This window comes from Canis aureus, chromosome 23 (genome assembly GCF_053574225.1).
Source record: "Canis aureus isolate CA01 chromosome 23, VMU_Caureus_v.1.0, whole genome shotgun sequence".
Taxonomy (NCBI): domain Eukaryota; kingdom Metazoa; phylum Chordata; class Mammalia; order Carnivora; family Canidae; genus Canis; species Canis aureus.
The window spans coordinates 10,886,254-10,904,464 of NC_135633.1; the positions used below are offsets into that span (position 1 = coordinate 10,886,254).

Consider the following 18,211-nt stretch of genomic DNA (forward strand, 5'->3'; position numbering starts at 1 on the left):
CACCCACAGACACACCATCACCGTGGCTGTGCAATCGTATACTCTCTCACACCTTAGAGGCTCCCTTTGCTCTCCTCTTCTCAGACACAGAGGTCAGGCGCAGCGCCTCCACCCAGAAACAATCAAAGCAGAACAAACACCTTCCAAGAACGAAAAGCAAATGCCCAGTAAGACTCATCTTGAGCCTTGAGAGTCCCCAGTTGTTTCCCCTGAGACCAATGCTACGACAGCTCCCATTCCTTCCTTTGCTCATCATGAAACAAGTGCTCCGCCCCTCCTCTGGACTGGGCCAAGCCAGCCAGGTGTTGGGGGGGGGGCGGCCAGGGAGAGATGCCAGGAGCCCAGGCTGCTCAGAGAGAAGAAGCAGGTTCATTCAAAGTAACACAAGGAGAACATGGTGAGGGCACAAGGGAAGGAAAGAAGCCTCCAGAATTCCTTCCTCATACAGAGAGATCCCATCTACATTAGAGGGTCATGGAAGGTTCCATTTGTTCAGCAAGTATTTATTGACAGTGCCAGGTGCTACGGATGCCCTGCCGAACAAAACAGCCACGGGTTCCATTCTCACAGGCTTTATGGTCTCATGAGGGAGATAAGCAGCTAGAGAAAAGAACATACATGAACAGAGGTTACAAAGCAAACAGGCTGCAGAGATGGAGAACCATAGGCCGGGAGAGGCCACCCTGAGGAGGTACCATTTAAGGTAAAGCCTGAAGGCTGAGAGGAATCAGCCTTGTGAGGAGCAGAGGAGAAAGCTTCCTGGGCAGAGGGGACAGCATGTACAAAGGCCCTGGGGTGGGAAAGACCTTGGTATTGTCATGAAACTGAAAAGGGGCAAGTAATAAATTACTTTATTGTAACTTCTGTGACTACAAGGCAGTGAGCAAGGCAATTTGTGGCATAGAAGGAGGCTAGGTTGGCAGGAGCCAGCTCACACGGACTCAAGCCATTGATATTCGAAGCAGGGGAGAGATGGAAGGCAATTTATGATTTCCAAAGATTAGGCTGGCTGCTGTGTGCAGAGCAGGCTGTGGGGAGACAGCAGGGGGACCTCCGGGGAGGCTGATGCAGTAGGCCAGGTGAGTTTGTGGGCAGCAAGCAGGAGAGGCAGGCAGACACAGGGCTATTTTGGATGTAGACGTAAGAGGTCTTGTACAGGGATTAGACGTGAATCTAGATGATTCCTCGGTTTCTGGTCTGAGAATCCAGGTGGGCAGAGGTGCCCTTTACTGTAATAGGGAGGCCCTGGAGAAAAGAACGGGTCTTGGGGTGAAAGCAGGAGTTTGAAGGAGGTGGGAGTCTTGACAAGTTTGAATTAAGTAGCAAGGAGCCAAGGGCAGTCCAGGGAGGAATGGCACACATAAAGTCACACATGGCACATGCACTGGCTGCTTCTCTGTAAGTAGGGAGAGTCCGGGCACCGTGCGGACCCTCAGACCCTCCCCATCCTCCCTCCAGGTATGAGGCTAGGTTCCAGCAGAAGCTCCTCGAATACACGGACTCCAACAACATCGCCTCCCTGTTCCTCACGGCTGCCAACAGATGGCTAGAAGTCCGCATGGCAAGTGCCACCCGCCCCCAACTCCGGGGCCCCGGGACACGACCAGAGGGCAGGAAGAGAGCACGGAACACCACTTGCCTGTGCGCACAGGGCTGGCACCGAGCCCTCCTGTTTCCCCAGCCCCCCGCGGCCCTCCTTGGGTCTGGCTGCACCCCCTCTTCCCCGTCACCCCCCGGGCCTAGTGTACCTGAGGTGGGCGCCGAGAGCCAGAAGAGCTGTGTGGTTGACTGTGAGGAGCGTGTGTCTGGAGTGGGCCCTGTGACCCGTGTGGGCCAGCTGGTGAGACGCACGTTCAGGCCCGCGCAGATGGCTGGGGAGCGGGGGGAGCAGCATAAGCTGCGTGCACACGCTGTCTCCTGGGGCTCCAGCCGTCAAGGCCTCCTGTGCGTCTGACAACGTGTAGGAGTGTGGCTGGGCTGAGCTGCTCCCTGCCCTGAAGGGCCTGACGTGGGCTTGGTGGGTGGGGGCTGTGTGGCTTCAACCCTGGGGGCCCACACTGGCTCGCCTCCCTCCCCAGGAGTACATCGGTGCCTGCGTGGTCCTCATCGCCGCCGTGACCTCCATCTCCAACTCCCTGCACAGGGAGCTCTCTGCTGGCCTGGTGGGCCTGGGCCTTACCTATGCCCTAATGGTGAGTGGCTGCAGACTGGGGCAGGGGAGGGCTCAGATACCCGCACTCGGGGAATCTGAGGCACCTCCAGGCCTTCTCCCGAGCGACTGTGAGTCTGATGCAGGAGGGACCATGTGGGTAGGAGAGCTAACCCAGGGCCGGGGCCCCAGACAGATGCTGGGTAAGGATCCACATTCATCATAACCCCCCCTGTGCCTCCAGGGGGACCCCCCACCCCCATGAAGAGGCAGCAGAAGGCACTGAGGGCTCCTGGCCCTTCAGCTGTAAGAAGAGCCATGCTGGTGGCCGGGCTTGGATCAAGTGCTCCCTGACTCGCCACAGGTCTCCAACTACCTCAACTGGATGGTGAGGAACCTGGCAGACATGGAGATCCAGCTGGGGGCCGTGAAGCGCATCCATGGGCTCCTCAAAACCGAGGCGGAGAGTTACGAGGGGCTGCTGGGTGAGAGGCCCGGATGGGGGGCGTGGTAGGAAAAGGGGGGCCCTCCTGGATGCCAGCTGCCGCCTCTGTCGGCTGGCTGAGCCCCGGTGTGCCCTCAGCACCCTCACTCATCCCGAAGAACTGGCCAGACCAAGGGAAGATCCAGATCCAGAACCTCAGTGTGCGCTATGACAGCTCCCTGAAGCCAGTGCTGAAGCATGTCAACGCCCTCATCTCCCCAGGACAGAAGGTCAGTGTCAGCTCATGCCCACCCAGGGCCTCCAGGCTCCCACCTGGTCAGAACCCCCTCCCCCAGGGCTGGCCCTGGGCCCCTCACACTGACAAGGCTCAGCCCCCCTCTCCTCTACTCCTCCCTGCTCCTTCTGCTGCCCTCACTCACCAAGAGGATGGACACCCCACGCTCCCCCGGTTGAGAGGGCTTTTGTCAGGGCCCCCCTGCAAATGGTCAGGGGCTCTCCCAGGGCACTGCCCCCACCCCTTAGCTTCAGAGCAAGTCCTCAGGACAGACAGCGAGGCCACACTTGTCCTGGGGAGGGAGCCCCTGCCTGGCACTCTGACCCAACTCTGATTGATTCCCTCCTCACCCCCCCTCTGCTCTGACAAGGCCCCTCTCCTTCTCTTTGTCTCTGCCCCTCTTTTCTTTCTTTCTTTTTTTTTTTTTTTTTTAATTCATGAGAGAGACACAGAGAGAGAGGCAGAGACACAGGCAGAGGGAGAAGCAGGCTCCATGCCGGGAGCCTGATGTGGGACTCGATCCCGGAACTCCAGGATCACGCTCTGGGCCAAAGGCAGGCACTAAACCGCTGAGCCACCCAGGGATCCCCACTGCCCCTCTGTCTTTGTGGCTGTCTGCCTCACTATCTCTGACCTTTAGATGTACCTCTGTCCCTGCCTCGGGCTCCTCCCATCTGTCCCCACCTCTCTTGTCCTTCTGTGTCACCATCTCTATACTAGTCCTGATTGTCATTTCTGTTGGCACCCTGTGGGCCGGGAAGCAATGGTGTCAGAGATGACTCCAGTTTAAGATGGGGCTCACAGATCCATCCCTGCCAACCGCACTGAGCCACTCCCAGGCCCTCCATCACACCCGTGCACACAGAGTATGCACCAGTGCCCCCACCTCCCCTGCAGCCACATACCAGGCACAGCAAGACCTACACCCAGGCCCAGGAAAATGGACATCTGTACCCTGCACTTGCTTGCGGGTCCCCGTCGGAGGCTCCTCTGCAGAAAGCAGCCCTGGCCAAAAAGCTGGTCAGAAAGCCAGGACAAGAGACATGCCATGACCTCCAATGCCTGCAAATCCCAGAGCCAACCCCAGAAGATCCCAGCCAGCCCCAGGTACTCACAGTGTGCTTCCTCCTCTCTCCAGATTGGGATCTGCGGCCGCACAGGCAGTGGGAAGTCTTCCTTCTCTCTCGCCTTCTTCCGCATGGTGGACACGTTTGAGGGTGAGTTGTGTGACAACACATGTACCCAGAGCCACCAGATGGGACCTCAGTCCCGGTGTATGGTTAGACGTCATAGGAGGCCCAGCAATCACTGCCTACCCCTGCATCCTCGATGGGACCCATGTTCCCAGGCTGAACCTGTCCCCAGCACCACCAGCTCCCCCACTCCCTAGTGGCCCACCTGGGACACGGTCTCCACACAGGGCGCATCATCATTGACGGCATCGACATCGCCAAACTGCCACTGCATACCCTGCGCTCCCGCCTTTCTATCATCCTGCAGGACCCCGTCCTCTTCAGCGGCACCATCCGGTGAGCCCCACCACTCTGGCAGGCACCCCCCTGGGTCCCAGGCCCAGCCCCTTGGAGCTGGGGTGTAAGGAGGAGCGGCTGGGTGAGGCCAAGAGTGCCCAGCTGGGTACCCCTCCCTGGGTGGGCAGCCCTGGGGCTGACCTGCTCCCTCACGGTGCTGCCTTTGGGCCTTTCTCTTCCCTGTGAGGCCCAGGCAGGCGCTGGTGGAGGTAGCACCACCCTCGGGCTGGGCATGCGTCCTCCACCCATTGCCACTTGCCGCCCCCTTCCAGCCAGCACCCACCCCTCCCCAGGCCATGTTCTTACTCACTGCTCCCCCTGCCAGGCCCTGCTTTTCTCCCTGAGCGGGTTTCCTGTCCCCCTCCAGGTTTAACCTGGACCCGGAGAAGAAGTGCTCGGACAGCACGCTGTGGGAGGCCCTGGAGATCGCCCAGCTGAAGCTGGTGGTGAAGGCGCTGCCTGGAGGCCTGGGTATCTACTCCCGCCGCGGCGGGTGCCCCAGGGCGTCTGGGGGGCTGCGAGGGGAGGCTCACAGCCATGCCCTAGCGTTTACAGTCTAGGGCCCGGCAGGACCCCAGGGACCATTAGTTTTCCCTTTCAGGAGCTCAGGAGCTCAAGTGAACTGTCCCAGGCCATGCGACCGGTCAGTTCAGGGGCTCCCTCCTCCCCGGGCCCCGGGGCAGGGCGTGGGGGGCAGCAGGAGTCACCAGGAGACGCGCTTGCAAGTCCATCCTGCCGCGGCAGCATGTCCAGTCCTGCCCGCGCCGTCCCCCTGCCGCCCAGGTCTGCCCCGAGGAAGGAGGCGGCGGGGGAAATCAAGGCCCGGGTCACTCCCCGAGGGTGCAGGGAAGACTGCCCCCACCCCAGAGGACACCCTTGGTGTATTTGCTCCGGCCCCCGGGGCGGTGGGGGCAGGCCAAGCCAGGCCTCAGAGACTCACCCCACCAGGGCCCACACACACGCAGCACATACACACTAGTGCACACACCCACCCACGCGCCCCCAGGACCGCCCAGGTCACGGCGGCGCACACCTGCGGAGGGCGCACTTCTCTTTGTAGTCGACACAGATGGCAGCTGTCCAGCTCTGCACCCCCCCTCCCCCGTCCTCGTGACACACGCTCGTGTGTTTGCCCCATGCACTTCCTAACAGCCCTAAGCCATGCTGTCTACTAAACTCCCAGTGCCAGATTAACTCAGCCCTGCTCCTCCGCCCGGGGCTGTTCTCAGATGCCATCATCACGGAAGGTGGGGAGAATTTTAGCCAAGGCCAGAGGCAACTGTTCTGCCTGGCTCGGGCCTTCGTGAGGAAGACCAGCATCTTCATCATGGATGAAGCCACGGCCTCCATCGACATGGCCACGGTCAGTCCTGAGCACATCTGTGGGGTGGGGTCTTGGAGAGGGTTTTCAGGGGCTCTTAGGGTGAAATTTGCACCAAGTGGTCCTGAAGCTCCAGTTGTCTTTACCATCAAGGGCCATCTGCAGCAGAAAAGGCAAAGGGCTGGGGGGGACCCTGACTCCAGCTAGTCTCGGGGCACGTTTATAGCACACATACACGCAGGCTGCACACAGACCCACAGAGACCTCACACCCATCACCCGCCACACAGCACAGCCAGACACACTCACAGCACACCTACACGCGCAGAGCTGAGCCCCCGGCAGGCTGAGCCCAGCCCCCGCATGCTAGAACTTGGCTGGTCCTATGGGGACAAGGATCAGACAAAGGAGGAGGGATGGGCTAGGAGTGGGGTCCCATGGGAGCTGGACTGCAACCCTGGGCCCCACATCCCCAAAGCCAGACCAGACCACATCCACTAGGCAGATGAGCCAACAGCTGTTGCTCCCATTTGGCAGGAAAACATCCTCCAGAAGGTGGTAATGACGGCCTTCGCAGACCGCACTGTGGTCACCATCGCGGTAAGGGGCCCCTGTTGGGGTGGGGGGAACACCCAGAGAGAGGGTTGGCCACCGGGCTCACCTGGGCCTGGCAATCAGGAGAAGACCGTGGAGCAACGACGATGCAGAGCAGTCTGGAGGGCTTGCAGGGAACCTGGACGGCAGGCAGCACATGGCGGGGCGGGGGGGGGGAGTGGAAGGACTTACCCCCCAACTTCCTTCAGAACTCTTCTTTCTCCGGAATCCAAGGCCCGCCCCTGTCCCAAGTGAGCTAGCCTAGGGGTTACTTCTCTATAGGGACTGGCGGTTGGGATGTGAGGCGATCTCTGAGTCTTGAGGCCCAGAGGTGAGGGCAGAGCTGAGACTTGGTAAGGAGAGAGGTGTCACCAGTGGACAGAGGGCTTGGAGTCACAGCCACCCCAGGAAGGGCCACAGGGATGGGACCTCCTATCCACACACCTCTTCCTCCAGACTGCAGGAGGGGCACCCTCAGCTGCCCCTCCCCCCCCACCCTGACCAGCACCCCCCTCCCCCCCAGCACCGTGTGCACACCATCCTGAGTGCGGACCTGGTGATTGTCCTGAAGCGCGGCGCCATCCTTGAGTTCGACAAGCCAGAGAAGCTGCTCAGCCGGAAGGACAGCGTCTTCGCCTCCTTCGTGCGTGCAGACAAGTGACCTGCCGGAGCCCAAGTGCCGCCCCTTAGACCACCCTGCCCCCGTCTCCTGCCTGGGCTCTCTAACTGTAAATCACTTATAAATAAAGAGATTGGTTGTTTCCTACCGGAGGCCTCCTCAGGTCTGGTGGGCAGGGACCGGGGTGGCCTGTGGGTCCCGCAGAGCCAGCCTGCCTGGCTTCAGGCACCTTGAGGCTGTGTGAGCATGGGCAGCAGTGTGTTTCCTTCTCTGTGAAATAAGGGTTGTAGTATTAGTCTGTTCAGGCGGCCGTAACAAAATAGCAGACACTGAGACTTAAACAAAAATGTTTTCTGACAGATCTGGAGGCTGGAAATCCAAGATCAAGGTGTCATGGGTTTGGTTTCTCCTAAGGACCTAATGAGCTCTTCACAGGCCCTATCTCCAAATACTGTCACACTGGGGAGCTTCAACATAGGAACTTAGGGCTTTAACAAATGGATTTGGGGAGGGGATACAATTTAATCCATAACAGAAGTTATAGCATTTTTGTGATTATCTCATTAGACAAAAGATTATTTCACTTTATTTCTTGGATTAAAATTGTGGGGTGCCCTGGATTAGTGCCGTTTCCATGACAAATGACAAGAACCCAACTCAAAGTGGCTTAAACTGGGGCAGCCTGGGTGGCTCGGTGGTTTAGCGCCTGCCTTCGGCCCAGGGCATGATCCTGGAGACCCGGGATCGAGACCCACATCGGGGTCCCTGCATGGAGCCTGCTTCTCCCTCTGCCTGTGTCTCTGCCTCTCTGTCTCTCTGTGTTCCTCTCATGAATAAATAAATAAAATCCTTAAAAAAAAAAGTAGCTTAAACAAAAACTGGCATTTATTGCCCTGTGTGATGGAGAAGGCCAGGAGGTTATACTACTTCAAGCATGGCTGGATCCAGGCTTTTGACATCAGGGATGTGTTTCCACATCTGGGTTCCATCTTCCTCTGTCTGATGACAAATGGCCACTAGCACCTCCAGCTTATACCCTGCCCCTCTGAAAAAGAGATGTTTTTTCCCAATCGTCCCAGCAAAAGTCTAGGGAACAAATCTCAGTGGACCAATAGACCAACTTCATACCCCTACCTCTGTGTGTCAAAGGGCTGGGATAACACTGACTGGCTAGGCCCGGATCTCATGTCCCCATCTGTGTCCCCCAGGTAGAGGCATTCAGAATGGGAGAAGGGTGGTCTCTCAGAGGGAAGGAAGCACAGTGCATATACCACAAATGAGCCGGGTGGGGGCTGGAGACACTGAGGCCCAGCACTGGGGAAACTAAAACAACAGATATGCTCAGATTCTATCAGCATCGTGAAATAGGAGTGCACACCTCCCTCAGCCAAGAGATGGTGACACTCATTTACATATCGTGTTATTATCACTCACACATTGACTTCAGTACTGGCTGCCCCAGCTATGGGGTGCAAACCCAAAAGTCTTCGTCCTGTGTGCTCTTGGTTGCAATGGGATCAGAGCAATGTAAGGAAAACACACCAGTCACTGGAGAGAGGCCCAACACAGACCTTTTGGATATTACAGGAGCCAGAGGGGATCAGGAACTGAGAGCTCTGTGAGGCCTGGCAGGCTGCCTGGGGGAGGTAAGATTTAAGCTGGGCATGAGAGGGGTGGGAATTGGATAGGTAGAGTAAGAGAAAATGGCCCATGGGGCAGGAGGTGGGGGCATAAGGTCGTAGAGCCTTAAATGCCAGGACAAGGAGTCTGGGATAAGCCTATGAACAAAAGGGAAGTGGAGAAGGTTTTTGAGTGAGAAAGGAACCTGCCAAGTGCAGTATTTGGAGGAGACGAGTATGAGGAGGTAAGGATGGAACAGGGCAGGAGGCTGAGGTCTTTGGGTAAGGGGCTCACCTTTCTAGAAAGGGTGGAACAGGTAATAGCTGAGGCCTCAGGACCTGTGAGGCAGGGTCTTGCCTTTCCAGCTCTAAGGTGCTTCTGGGGGCCTAGCAACCCTCTCCATTGAGGGGCCTCCAAGAGCAGAGCCTGGGAGGGGAGAAGATTCCTGACCCCACCCCCACCTCTTGTCAACCACACCCCAAGGGATCGGAGGGATGTAGCAGGAGCAGAGCAAGGTCCATACTGAATGAAGTCTTGCAGGGATGCCCAAGGCCATTCTGGCCCAAACCCCTCTATAGGACCCCTGATGGCCTGTCAACTTTGACCTGGACACTCCAAAGGTATGGGTCATCTCTAGTTATTAGGACTGACTCTTCCATATGTGAAATCACAGCCTGCCTCTGTTCCACTCAGCGTCTGTACTGGTTCTCTACTTTGGGCCACATAAAATTATTAGTCCATCCCCCTTGGGCCCCTGGAGTTTTTGCAATGGTGCCCAAACTCCCTAGGGAGCTCTCCAAGGCTCCTTTTCTGGTGGCTGGACAGATGTAGTTGCCTCAAAGGTAGCCCTGTCTCCTTGAGCTCCCCACTCTGATCATCCTGTCCTCCCCTCCCAATGCTAGGCACTGCATCTTTGTTAATACAGCCCAAGCTCGCACTTACCCTGAGTAGCTGTGTTTACTCTGCCTGCAGGTGAGTATGAGAAAGGAAAACTCAATATGCAAATCACAGTCTGCCCCCACTCTTGCCTGTATCCCCACCGTCCCCATTTTGGTGCCCTGCCTCAAATCCCTACTCCAATAACTGAACACACATAGGTCAGGGCTACATAAAGATCTGAGCCCCAGAGAGGAAATGGGGCCATTACTGTCACAGCAACAGAGACCTGAGAACCCGGATTCCGCACCTGAGGGGCAAGTCACAGGGCCACCGTAGGCTGGCGTCTGCAGTAGAAGCATCACTCAAGTTCAGGTCAAGAGCTTGAATCCCCCAGTTCCCAAGCCAACCCTAATACAACCCCACAGGACCCACGTGCCTCCCATTACCTAAGGTGTAAGAGACCAGGCTGCAGGTGTAAACCAAGCATCCCTACCTCAAACTCTCTTTAAAATACAGGGGTCTGGGGCACCTGGGTGGCTTATTCGGTTAAGCGTCTGCCTTCAGCTCAGGTCAGGATCCTAAGGCCCTGTGACGGGCCGCATCAGCACAGAGCCTGCTTCTCCCTCTCCTTCTGCGGCTCCCCGTTTGTGCTCTTGCTTGCTCTCTCTTGCTCTTTCTCACTCTCCATCAAATAAAATCGTAATAAAAAAAAAAAAAAAAGAAAGAAAAATACAGGGGCATAGTCGTGGGATGATTAAGAAGATGCAACCACCACCCCGGGGCTTCTGTGCTCCTACACCTACTAATAAGGCACATTGTTTTCTGGGGAGGGGGTCCGTGGCTTTCGTCAAACTCTCAAAGGATCCATGACTCAGGATTAAGAGCATCCCCGAAGAGAAGGAGCATTCGGTGGAGAAACCTTTAGGCCACCTAAGCAGCTTGGTGACGCAGCTCCCCAGGGCCTCCGTCTGCGGGGCCCCGCGAAGCCCAGTGCGGCAGGGGGGTGCGGGCCCAGCTGGGGATGGGGAGCCGGGAGCAGGAACCAGGCCACCGGCGGCTGCGGTCCAGGCCGCAGGGGGAACCGCTTTGGGCGCCTCGCATCCCGCAGCCCCGAGGCCCGCCCGCGGATCTGGAGCGGGGGTGGGGGGGGCGCGGGTGTGGACGCGGGGGGCGGGTGTGGACGCGGGGGGCGGGGCTCGCGCCCGCGCCGCCCCCTCCAGCTCGGGAGCGGGTCGGGCTCCCCCTGGCGGCCCCGGCCCCCGCTCCGCCGCTCCCCGGCTCCCGCGCCCCCGCCCTCAATCTCCTGCCCGCAGCCGGCGCAGGTGGGTCTCCGCGGACGCACGGACGGACGCACGGACGGACGGACGGACGGGAGGACGAGCGGCGGGGGCGGCCGGGCGGCGGGAGGGGCGGGGAGGCGGCGGCGGCGGCGGCTTGAGGAGCAGGAGCAGGTGCGGCGGGTGGGGGGCGGGACGGAGGGGCGCGCGGGGCGGGGGCGCGGCGCCCACTGGCGACCTGCGTGGGGCGGGCGGGGAGCGGGGGCGCGGGGCCGGGGCCGCGGCTGCGAGGGCGCCGGGCCGGGTCGCGCTGGGGCAGTGCAGTTGGGTGGGGGGGACTGAGCGCGCAGGAGCCCAAGGAGACCGAAAGGACGGGAACCGGCGGGGCATCCGAGCCGCCGCGGGGCGCCAGGGGCGGGGGTTAAGAGGCGGGGCCACACCTGGCGGCCCGCTGGGGGTCGTCGGAGCCGGGGCTGGAGTTTGGGAGGCGCCCGGAGCAGAAGGGGGCGCCGTGTGAGGTCCGGCGAGTTGGGAGGCTCCCAGGGGTTAAGTTCCAGGGCAGAGGAGGAGGCATCGGAGCGGGAGGCCCAGGGAAGTCAGCGGAGGAAGGGAGGGAGCTGACATGGAGGGCAGGGCGGGGAGCAGGGGGTAGCGGGCTCGCGGGCACCCGGCGGCTGCGCCCAGGTTGGCAGGCGGCTTTCAAGAAGCGGGGGGCGGGGGGCCAGGGGAGGTGAGGATGCGTCAGGTCGCAGAGGCATCGCAGAAGTGAGGCCGGCACAGACCGAGCGTGGTCCCGGGGCAGGGAACCCCACAGTGAGGCCCAGGTCTTGGTCAGGGGGGTGCCCCCCATGGGGGAAGCCTCTCCCTGGTGGTTGCTGCAGCCATGCTGTCCCGAAAAGGCATCATCCCCGAGGAGTACGTGCTCACGCGGCTGGCCGAGGACCCCGCAGAGCCCCGGTACCGAGCTCGGGAGCGGAGGGCCCGCTTCGTGTCCAAGAACGGCAATTGCAACGTAGCGCACAAGAACATCCGGGAGCAGGGCCGATTCCTGCAGGACGTATTCACCACGCTGGTGGACCTCAAGTGGCCACACACACTGCTCATCTTTACCATGTCCTTCCTGTGCAGCTGGCTGCTCTTTGCCATGGTCTGGTGGCTCATCGCCTTCGCCCACGGTGACCTGGCCCCCGGTGAGGGCACTGCGGTGCCCTGTGTCACCAGCATCCACTCTTTTTCATCTGCCTTCCTTTTCTCCATTGAGGTCCAGGTGACCATTGGCTTTGGCGGGCGCATGGTGACCGAGGAGTGCCCGCTGGCCATCTTGATCCTCATTGTGCAGAACATCGTGGGGCTCATGATCAATGCCATCATGCTGGGCTGCATCTTCATGAAGACGGCCCAGGCCCATCGGCGGGCCGAGACCCTCATCTTCAGCAAGCATGCGGTCATCGCAGTGCGCCACGGCCGCCTCTGCTTCATGCTGCGCGTCGGTGACCTCCGCAAGAGCATGATCATCAGCGCCACCATCCACATGCAGGTGGTGCGCAAGACCACCAGCCCCGAGGGTGAAGTGGTGCCCCTACACCAGGTGGACATCCCCATGGAGAACGGTGTGGGCGGCAACAGCATCTTCCTGGTAGCTCCTCTCATCATCTACCACGTCATTGATGCCAACAGTCCACTCTATGACCTGGCACCCAGCGACCTGCATCACCATCAAGACCTGGAGATCATTGTCATCCTGGAGGGCGTGGTGGAAACCACGGGCATCACTACCCAGGCCCGCACCTCCTACCTGGCCGATGAGATCCTCTGGGGCCAGCGCTTTGTACCCATCGTGGCCGAGGAGGATGGCCGCTACTCTGTGGACTACTCCAAATTTGGCAACACCATCAAAGTGCCCACGCCACTCTGCACGGCCCGCCAGCTTGATGAGGACCGCAGCCTGCTGGACGCCCTGACCCTCGCCTCGGCCCGCGGTCCCCTGCGCAAGCGCAGTGTGGCTGTGGCCAAGGCCAAACCCAAGTTTAGCATCTCTCCGGATTCCCTGTCCTGAGCCATGGTCCCATGGGCCCCCACACTGCTTGTGCGCACAGGGCAGTATGGTATGGTATGTAGAGTGGACGTGGTGTGGGCTCCGTAGCCAGGCCAGGACTGGGTGTGAGGCTGGGCCCTCTTCAGCTCAGCCTCCCCTCCTGCTGTTAGCCCATGGTGTTACAAGGCACTTGTCACTCCTCTATTTCTGGCCTCAGCGGGAGCCTGTACTGGGTTATTTTTGTCTCTGCTCCTCCCAGCCCCAGCTCAGGACTGGCTCACCCTCCTCTCCCCTCCCCAGGCTGGGGAAGCTGTGGGAAGCACTGGACCCTAAAAGTTCGGTCTCCAGCCAGTTCTGCATCCCCATGCTCAGTTGACCACGAGCTGGGCAGGTGGCTGGGGAAGAACAATCCCCAGGTTGGCAATCGGCTGCTCTGTTTCTGTGGCCCCTAAGAGATGGCCAGCCACTCTTGGTCCCTGAAGAAGTGATGACCTCATGGGTGGGCCCTGCCAGCTGGGGAAGGCAGTCACTGAAGGAGCGTGTTCCAGCCGGAGGATTGGAGGTATGCACAGGCTCAGGGAGGAAATGGTGTGCAGACACTCAGCTATGCTGAGCCCTAGTCGGGCACAGGAAAGAGGAGATGGGCCCCTGTGCCCTCGCCCCGTGCCCCGACACTGAGGCTTGGATGGTGAGGGGCTGCTGTGCCTGCCTGCTGCTGTTCCATCCCGGGAGGCGGGGGCGAGCCGGGGCAGACATTGGCATGCCAGGAAGAAGAAGGCTGAGGAGAGGGGGTCCTGGGCCCACCATCCAGACTTGAACTCTGGTTCTGGCTCCCCACCAGAGGCTGTCACTCCGTCTGTCCAGAGCGTGGCTGTGGAGGGTCTTTGGGCTGCTAGAAAAGGAGGTGTTGGAAAGCTCAGGATGGCGGAGGTGAGCAAGGCCCCTGACACAAGGAGGCCGTTGGTCCTCACGGGCCTGACCACAGGCGGGGCTCCTGGAGCGGTGCTGTCACCTGCCCAGGATTCTACTTTCTCTCGTCAATAAAACCTCCCTAAACTCTGGGCAGTTCTTGCTGGGGAAGGAGGAGGCCTACTGCTGGGCAGGGAGGGCACATTCCGAAGGGCACAGACCCTAACTGGGCAGCCAGGGAAAGCTGACCCTTAGCGCCCGATTCAGAGAGACTTTTACCTTTCTGCCTCAGGTAGCCCAGCCCTGCCAGCCTGTCTGGCCATTTCAATTTTGAGGCCCCCATCAGGCTTCTAGCCCTGTGCCCCGGCCTCCACGCCCGGGGATCTGCTGGAAGCCTGGGGTGGTCAGGGCAAGAGGTGCAACACCATATGCATTAGTGTACAGGCATACGTTGGAGATATTTTGCAGGTTTGGTGTCAGACCACCGCCGCGAAACAAATGTGGAGAAAAAGAGTCAAATGAATTTTTTTGGTTTCCCACTGCATATAAAAGTCATGTTTACACTCTACTGCAGTCTGTTAAGTGTGCAATAGCATTATGTCTAAAAAAAAGCAATGTACCCTACCTTAATTAAAAAATACTTTATTGCTACAAAGTGCTAGCCATCGTCTGAGCCTTCAGTGAGTCATAATCTGTTCGCTAGTGGGCCTTGCGTTGATGTTGGTGGCTGCGGACCCATCAGGGTGGTGGCTGCTGGAGGTGGGGGTGGCTGTGGTAGTTTATATGAATTAGACAACAACAAAGTTGGCCACATCAAGTGACTCTTCCCTTCGCGAACGATCTGTCTGTGGCATGCGATGCTGTGCGATAGCATTTCACCCACTGTAGAACCTCTTTCAAAATTGTGGAGTCAATCCCCGTAAACCCTGCTGCTGCCCTATCAACTAAAGTTTATGTAATATTGTAATTCTTCTGTTGTCATTTCAACCATCTTCATGGCATCTTCACCAGCAGTAGATTCCATCTCAAGAAACCACTTTGTTTGCTCAGCCCTGAGAAGCAACTCCTCATCCTTTCAATTTTTATCCTGAGATTATAGCCATTCCATCACATCTTTGGGTGCTACTTCTAATTCTTGTTCTCTTGCTAATTCCATCACCCTGCAGTTACTTCCTCTACTGAAGTCTTAAACCTTCAATTTGTTAAAAAAAAATAATAATAAATGCAAATCTCAATAAAGCAAAGCATAAGAAAAAGAAGGTTATGGGGCAGCCCTGGTGGCGCAGCGGTTTAGCGCCGCCTGCAGCCCAGGGCATGGTCCTGGAGACCCGGGATCGAGTCCCCCGTCAGGCTCTCTGTATGATGCCTGCTTCTCCCTCTGCCTGTGTCTCTGCCTCTCTCTCTCTCTGTCTCTATGAATAAATAAATAAAATCTTTAAAAAAAAAAAAAAAAGGAAGGTTATGCCCGTAGTAACTGGAGTGTAAGCTCTCAAGCCAACTTGGGTTCAGATCCTGGTTCTGGCTCTAAGGCCTCGGTCAACAACTTACCTCTCTGGGCCTCAGTTGCCTCATTTATAATGTAGGACTGCTACTAATACACACCTCACAGAATTGTCTTGGGGATAAGTGAAAAACATTTGCAAAAGGCTTAAGTACCTGGTCCGTAGTAAGTGCTCAATAAGTGTTAACTGTTGTGATGCTGCTGAATCAGCCATGATGGGACCAGTGACCACACAAATATTAAGGGAGAAATTGTGCTTTCCCTTGGTGATGAGCTTCTCTGCCCGGTCTTATTCCTGCACAATGCACCTGCCCAGCTCAGACCCTGATGACACAGTTCTGGCAGCGCCAATTACATGGTCTTCTGGTCTCACGTCACCCCCTACAATCCATCTGCCATGCAGCTCCCAGAGTGGTCTTATTCAAAAGGTTACGATCATCTCCTCCCATGTCAAGTAGCTTCATTAATTCCCCATGGCCTTCTGGGTCCAGGCTAGACCCCGGAGCCAGCCATTTCTACTTTCTGGCCTTACAGTTGAGTTCTCTTGCTAGGACCTTGGGCAACCACCCATCCCCTGGCAGCCTTACTATTCCCCCCTTGCATGTAATATTGACCTTCCAACCTCTGTGCTTTCTTCTGTTATTCCCTTTGCCTGGAATATGCAGGCCTCATCTCTGCCTGTTGAAATCCAAAGAAGTCCAGGCCAAATGATGCCTCCTTGAAGCCTTCCCTGATTCTTCTGAAAAGAGATGGTCTCTTCCCTTCCTCTGTGTTTATGGGCATTCTGCTTTTCCTTGTGGTTGTGACATCACCAAGTCCATGACTCCTTGAGGTCAGGGACTATATCTGATTCAGCACCGTGGCTGGCACAAAGTGCTGAATGAATGAATGAATGAATGATGAATAGTGTATAGGACAACAAGCCAGCATCCCTGTTGCAGATTGAGGACTGCAGTGGGCATCAGCAGGATCAGTGAGTTTGTCCTGGGCTACTTCAGAGGTATGGCTGAAGAGGAAGCTTCCGCTACTGGTCCAGGCTCTAAGCTGCCCCCTCGTGCACCCACAGTCCCCCAACATTGACCAGTTTGTGACTTAGAAGAAGAGGGATAAGAAGCTACTCAGAGTCAGCCCAGAGGTCTGGACACAGTGCCTGGCTCCTGGGACTCAGCTTGGCTGTCCTTAAGACCAGCAGAGGGGCAAGGCTCATGGATGAGAAGCTGCTCAGCAGCACCTTGCTAGGGACCCCATCCAGAGCAACCTTCCTCCACCCCCTCCACCCTAAACCCCTGGTGACAGTGAAGGGACAGAACTGAGGGCTCAGCGCCACCTGCTGGCCACAGAAAAGACCTACTTGATCAGAAAATCAGGGCCACTTGTCTGTCCTAGGCTTTCCACTCCCACGAGACGCCCCCCCCCCCCCCCCTCCCCCCCCCCCGCCCCAGCCTTAAGGCTTAGCTCAGGGAGGAGCTAGAAAGTTCCAAGCATGGAGGGAGCTGCTAATCTCAACAGAAAAAGGACGCCAAGCCACCCATTTCCTGTAGTGAAACTGAATTGCTAGTCTGGAAAAACTAGCCCACTAGCCATACTGGAAACCTGCCTGGGCCTGATGCCTATGGATTTAGCATGTTGCCAATTACCACAAGGCCCACATGTTACCCATGAAGGTGGCCCTCTGGACTTTCTGCTGGAGAGGACTCACCCAGCTTCTACAGAACCCACTTTCTCTCCCCAGGTGACATCCTTCCAGCTCCTCCCCAACATCCTTCCTGAGGGAGCTTGTGGTAAGGAGGAGAGTAGCTCTGGCTCCCCACAGCACTCTGGGCTCATCTTTGAGGTCTCCTCAGTGTCGGGTATCAGACACCTTGTGTTTTATGAAGACATGAACTCTGCATGTCAAAGTCGTGTTGACCCCAGATCAGGGCAGGTCTAAATCACAAAAGATCTGTTCCAGCTTGAAAGGAGCTGGAAAAAGGTGGAGCCATGGGGTTAAAGTCAGAATCAGGTTCCAGAGAGTGGTTTTGTGGCTCTAGAATCTAGGTTATTGGCATCCTCTCTTCCATGTCCACCTGCCTGGGGCATTGCATAAACCTTCATGGAAAGGGAAGTGCTACCTACACCCTCCCCTACTTCCACTCTGGGCTGACATGAAAGGTAGGCTACCTTGACTGGCCAGCTTGGGCACAAGGAGTACAAACATCTGCCTTTCCCTTGACCTTGTGTCTTCCCAGGCACCAATGCCAGTGAGTGGAAGGGGTGATACTAAGTACATATGCAACTATGCAATTTATTTCCTTCACTGGGAGAAGCAGTGGCGTGCAGGAGTATGGGTCAACAGCACACAAAGCCCTCTTCAGCTCTCCTTCGTCACATGCCTCTACTTCATTAAAGAGTATCATTCTTTGCACCACAGTATGTTTCAAACTCCTCCTCCCCAGACCATCAGCCCTCAAGGTGAAGCAAAACAGACCAGGTAGCCCTGCCTCTGTGGACTCTTTACCTCATTTGATCAATTCCAGTTTTTCTCATGACACCATCATTATTGGAGAAGGGAAGTTGCCTCCGAGAAGCAAGTTCTGGTGGAGACTTTTCTTTGTTGTCAAATTCCTACTGTGTCCTTGATTTCCCATCCATCTTGGAAGTAGAACAGAAATCACCCCATAGTTCTGCCTCTTTTGCACCTTTTCAGGTCACTGAAGGTCTGACCAGCACATTTCTGAGTTTAGTAAACTCTTTGATGCGCTTTCTTTTTTCCTACATCATAGATTTCCTTCTAATCAATCATTCAACATCCCCCACATTTTACATCTAACGTTTTATCTTCCTATAAAGAGACTCCATTGGTCATTTTCCCCCCTAATTTTATTTTTCATTGAATTACTTCATTATAATCTCTACAAAATTATTTTAAAATCTCAACTGCCTTACTACCTTTTCCACAAGGCGTCATTCTTTTTGACTCACTCTCTTTCAATAACTGTAGACAGCTTTGGGCTACCTTATTTGTCCCAATAGTTCTATCTGTTGCCCTGTTCTTCCTTCCAGATCTCCATTTTATGAGAT

At 56.9% G+C, this 18,211-nt stretch overlaps 2 protein-coding genes and 1 long non-coding RNA gene across 11 annotated transcripts in view; 2 read left to right on the forward strand and 1 right to left on the reverse strand.

The window, feature by feature from the left end:
• Positions 1-7,077, forward strand: part of ABCC8 (ATP binding cassette subfamily C member 8) — a 75,638-nt gene extending 68,561 nt beyond the window's left edge. For 8 of the 9 annotated variants that reach the window (XM_077866303.1, XM_077866307.1, XM_077866304.1 and 5 more), the window contains 10 exons: positions 1,459-1,561; positions 2,079-2,192; positions 2,514-2,634; positions 2,733-2,863; positions 4,007-4,085; positions 4,289-4,397; positions 4,765-4,868; positions 5,627-5,760; positions 6,255-6,317; positions 6,835-7,077. In XM_077866303.1, the coding sequence (XP_077722429.1) occupies positions 1,459-1,561; positions 2,079-2,192; positions 2,514-2,634; positions 2,733-2,863; positions 4,007-4,085; positions 4,289-4,397; positions 4,765-4,868; positions 5,627-5,760; positions 6,255-6,317; positions 6,835-6,972 (1,096 nt within the window). In that variant the 3' untranslated portion in view covers positions 6,973-7,077. Of the gene's footprint in view, positions 1-1,458; positions 1,562-2,078; positions 2,193-2,393; positions 2,635-2,732; positions 2,864-4,006; positions 4,086-4,288; positions 4,398-4,764; positions 4,869-5,626; positions 5,761-6,254; positions 6,318-6,834 lie in introns of those variants that run through there. The other variant, XM_077866312.1, reaches the window with a different exon arrangement.
• LOC144294592 (uncharacterized) lies at positions 836-5,495 on the reverse strand. The gene is made up of 3 exons (XR_013361944.1): positions 3,984-5,495; positions 1,749-3,885; positions 836-1,245 (listed from the first exon to the last, which is right to left on the reverse strand). It is a non-coding gene; the product is annotated as an uncharacterized LOC144294592 (long non-coding RNA).
• Positions 7,078-10,665: 3,588 nt separating the features above from the next.
• On the forward strand, positions 10,666-14,305 carry KCNJ11 (potassium inwardly rectifying channel subfamily J member 11). The gene is made up of 2 exons (XM_077866313.1): positions 10,666-10,751; positions 11,606-14,305. Exon 2 carries the CDS (start codon positions 11,818-11,820, stop codon positions 12,760-12,762), a length of 945 nt encoding a protein of 314 aa, XP_077722439.1. The 5' UTR covers positions 10,666-10,751; positions 11,606-11,817; the 3' UTR covers positions 12,763-14,305.
• Positions 14,306-18,211: the final 3,906 nt, after the last annotated feature.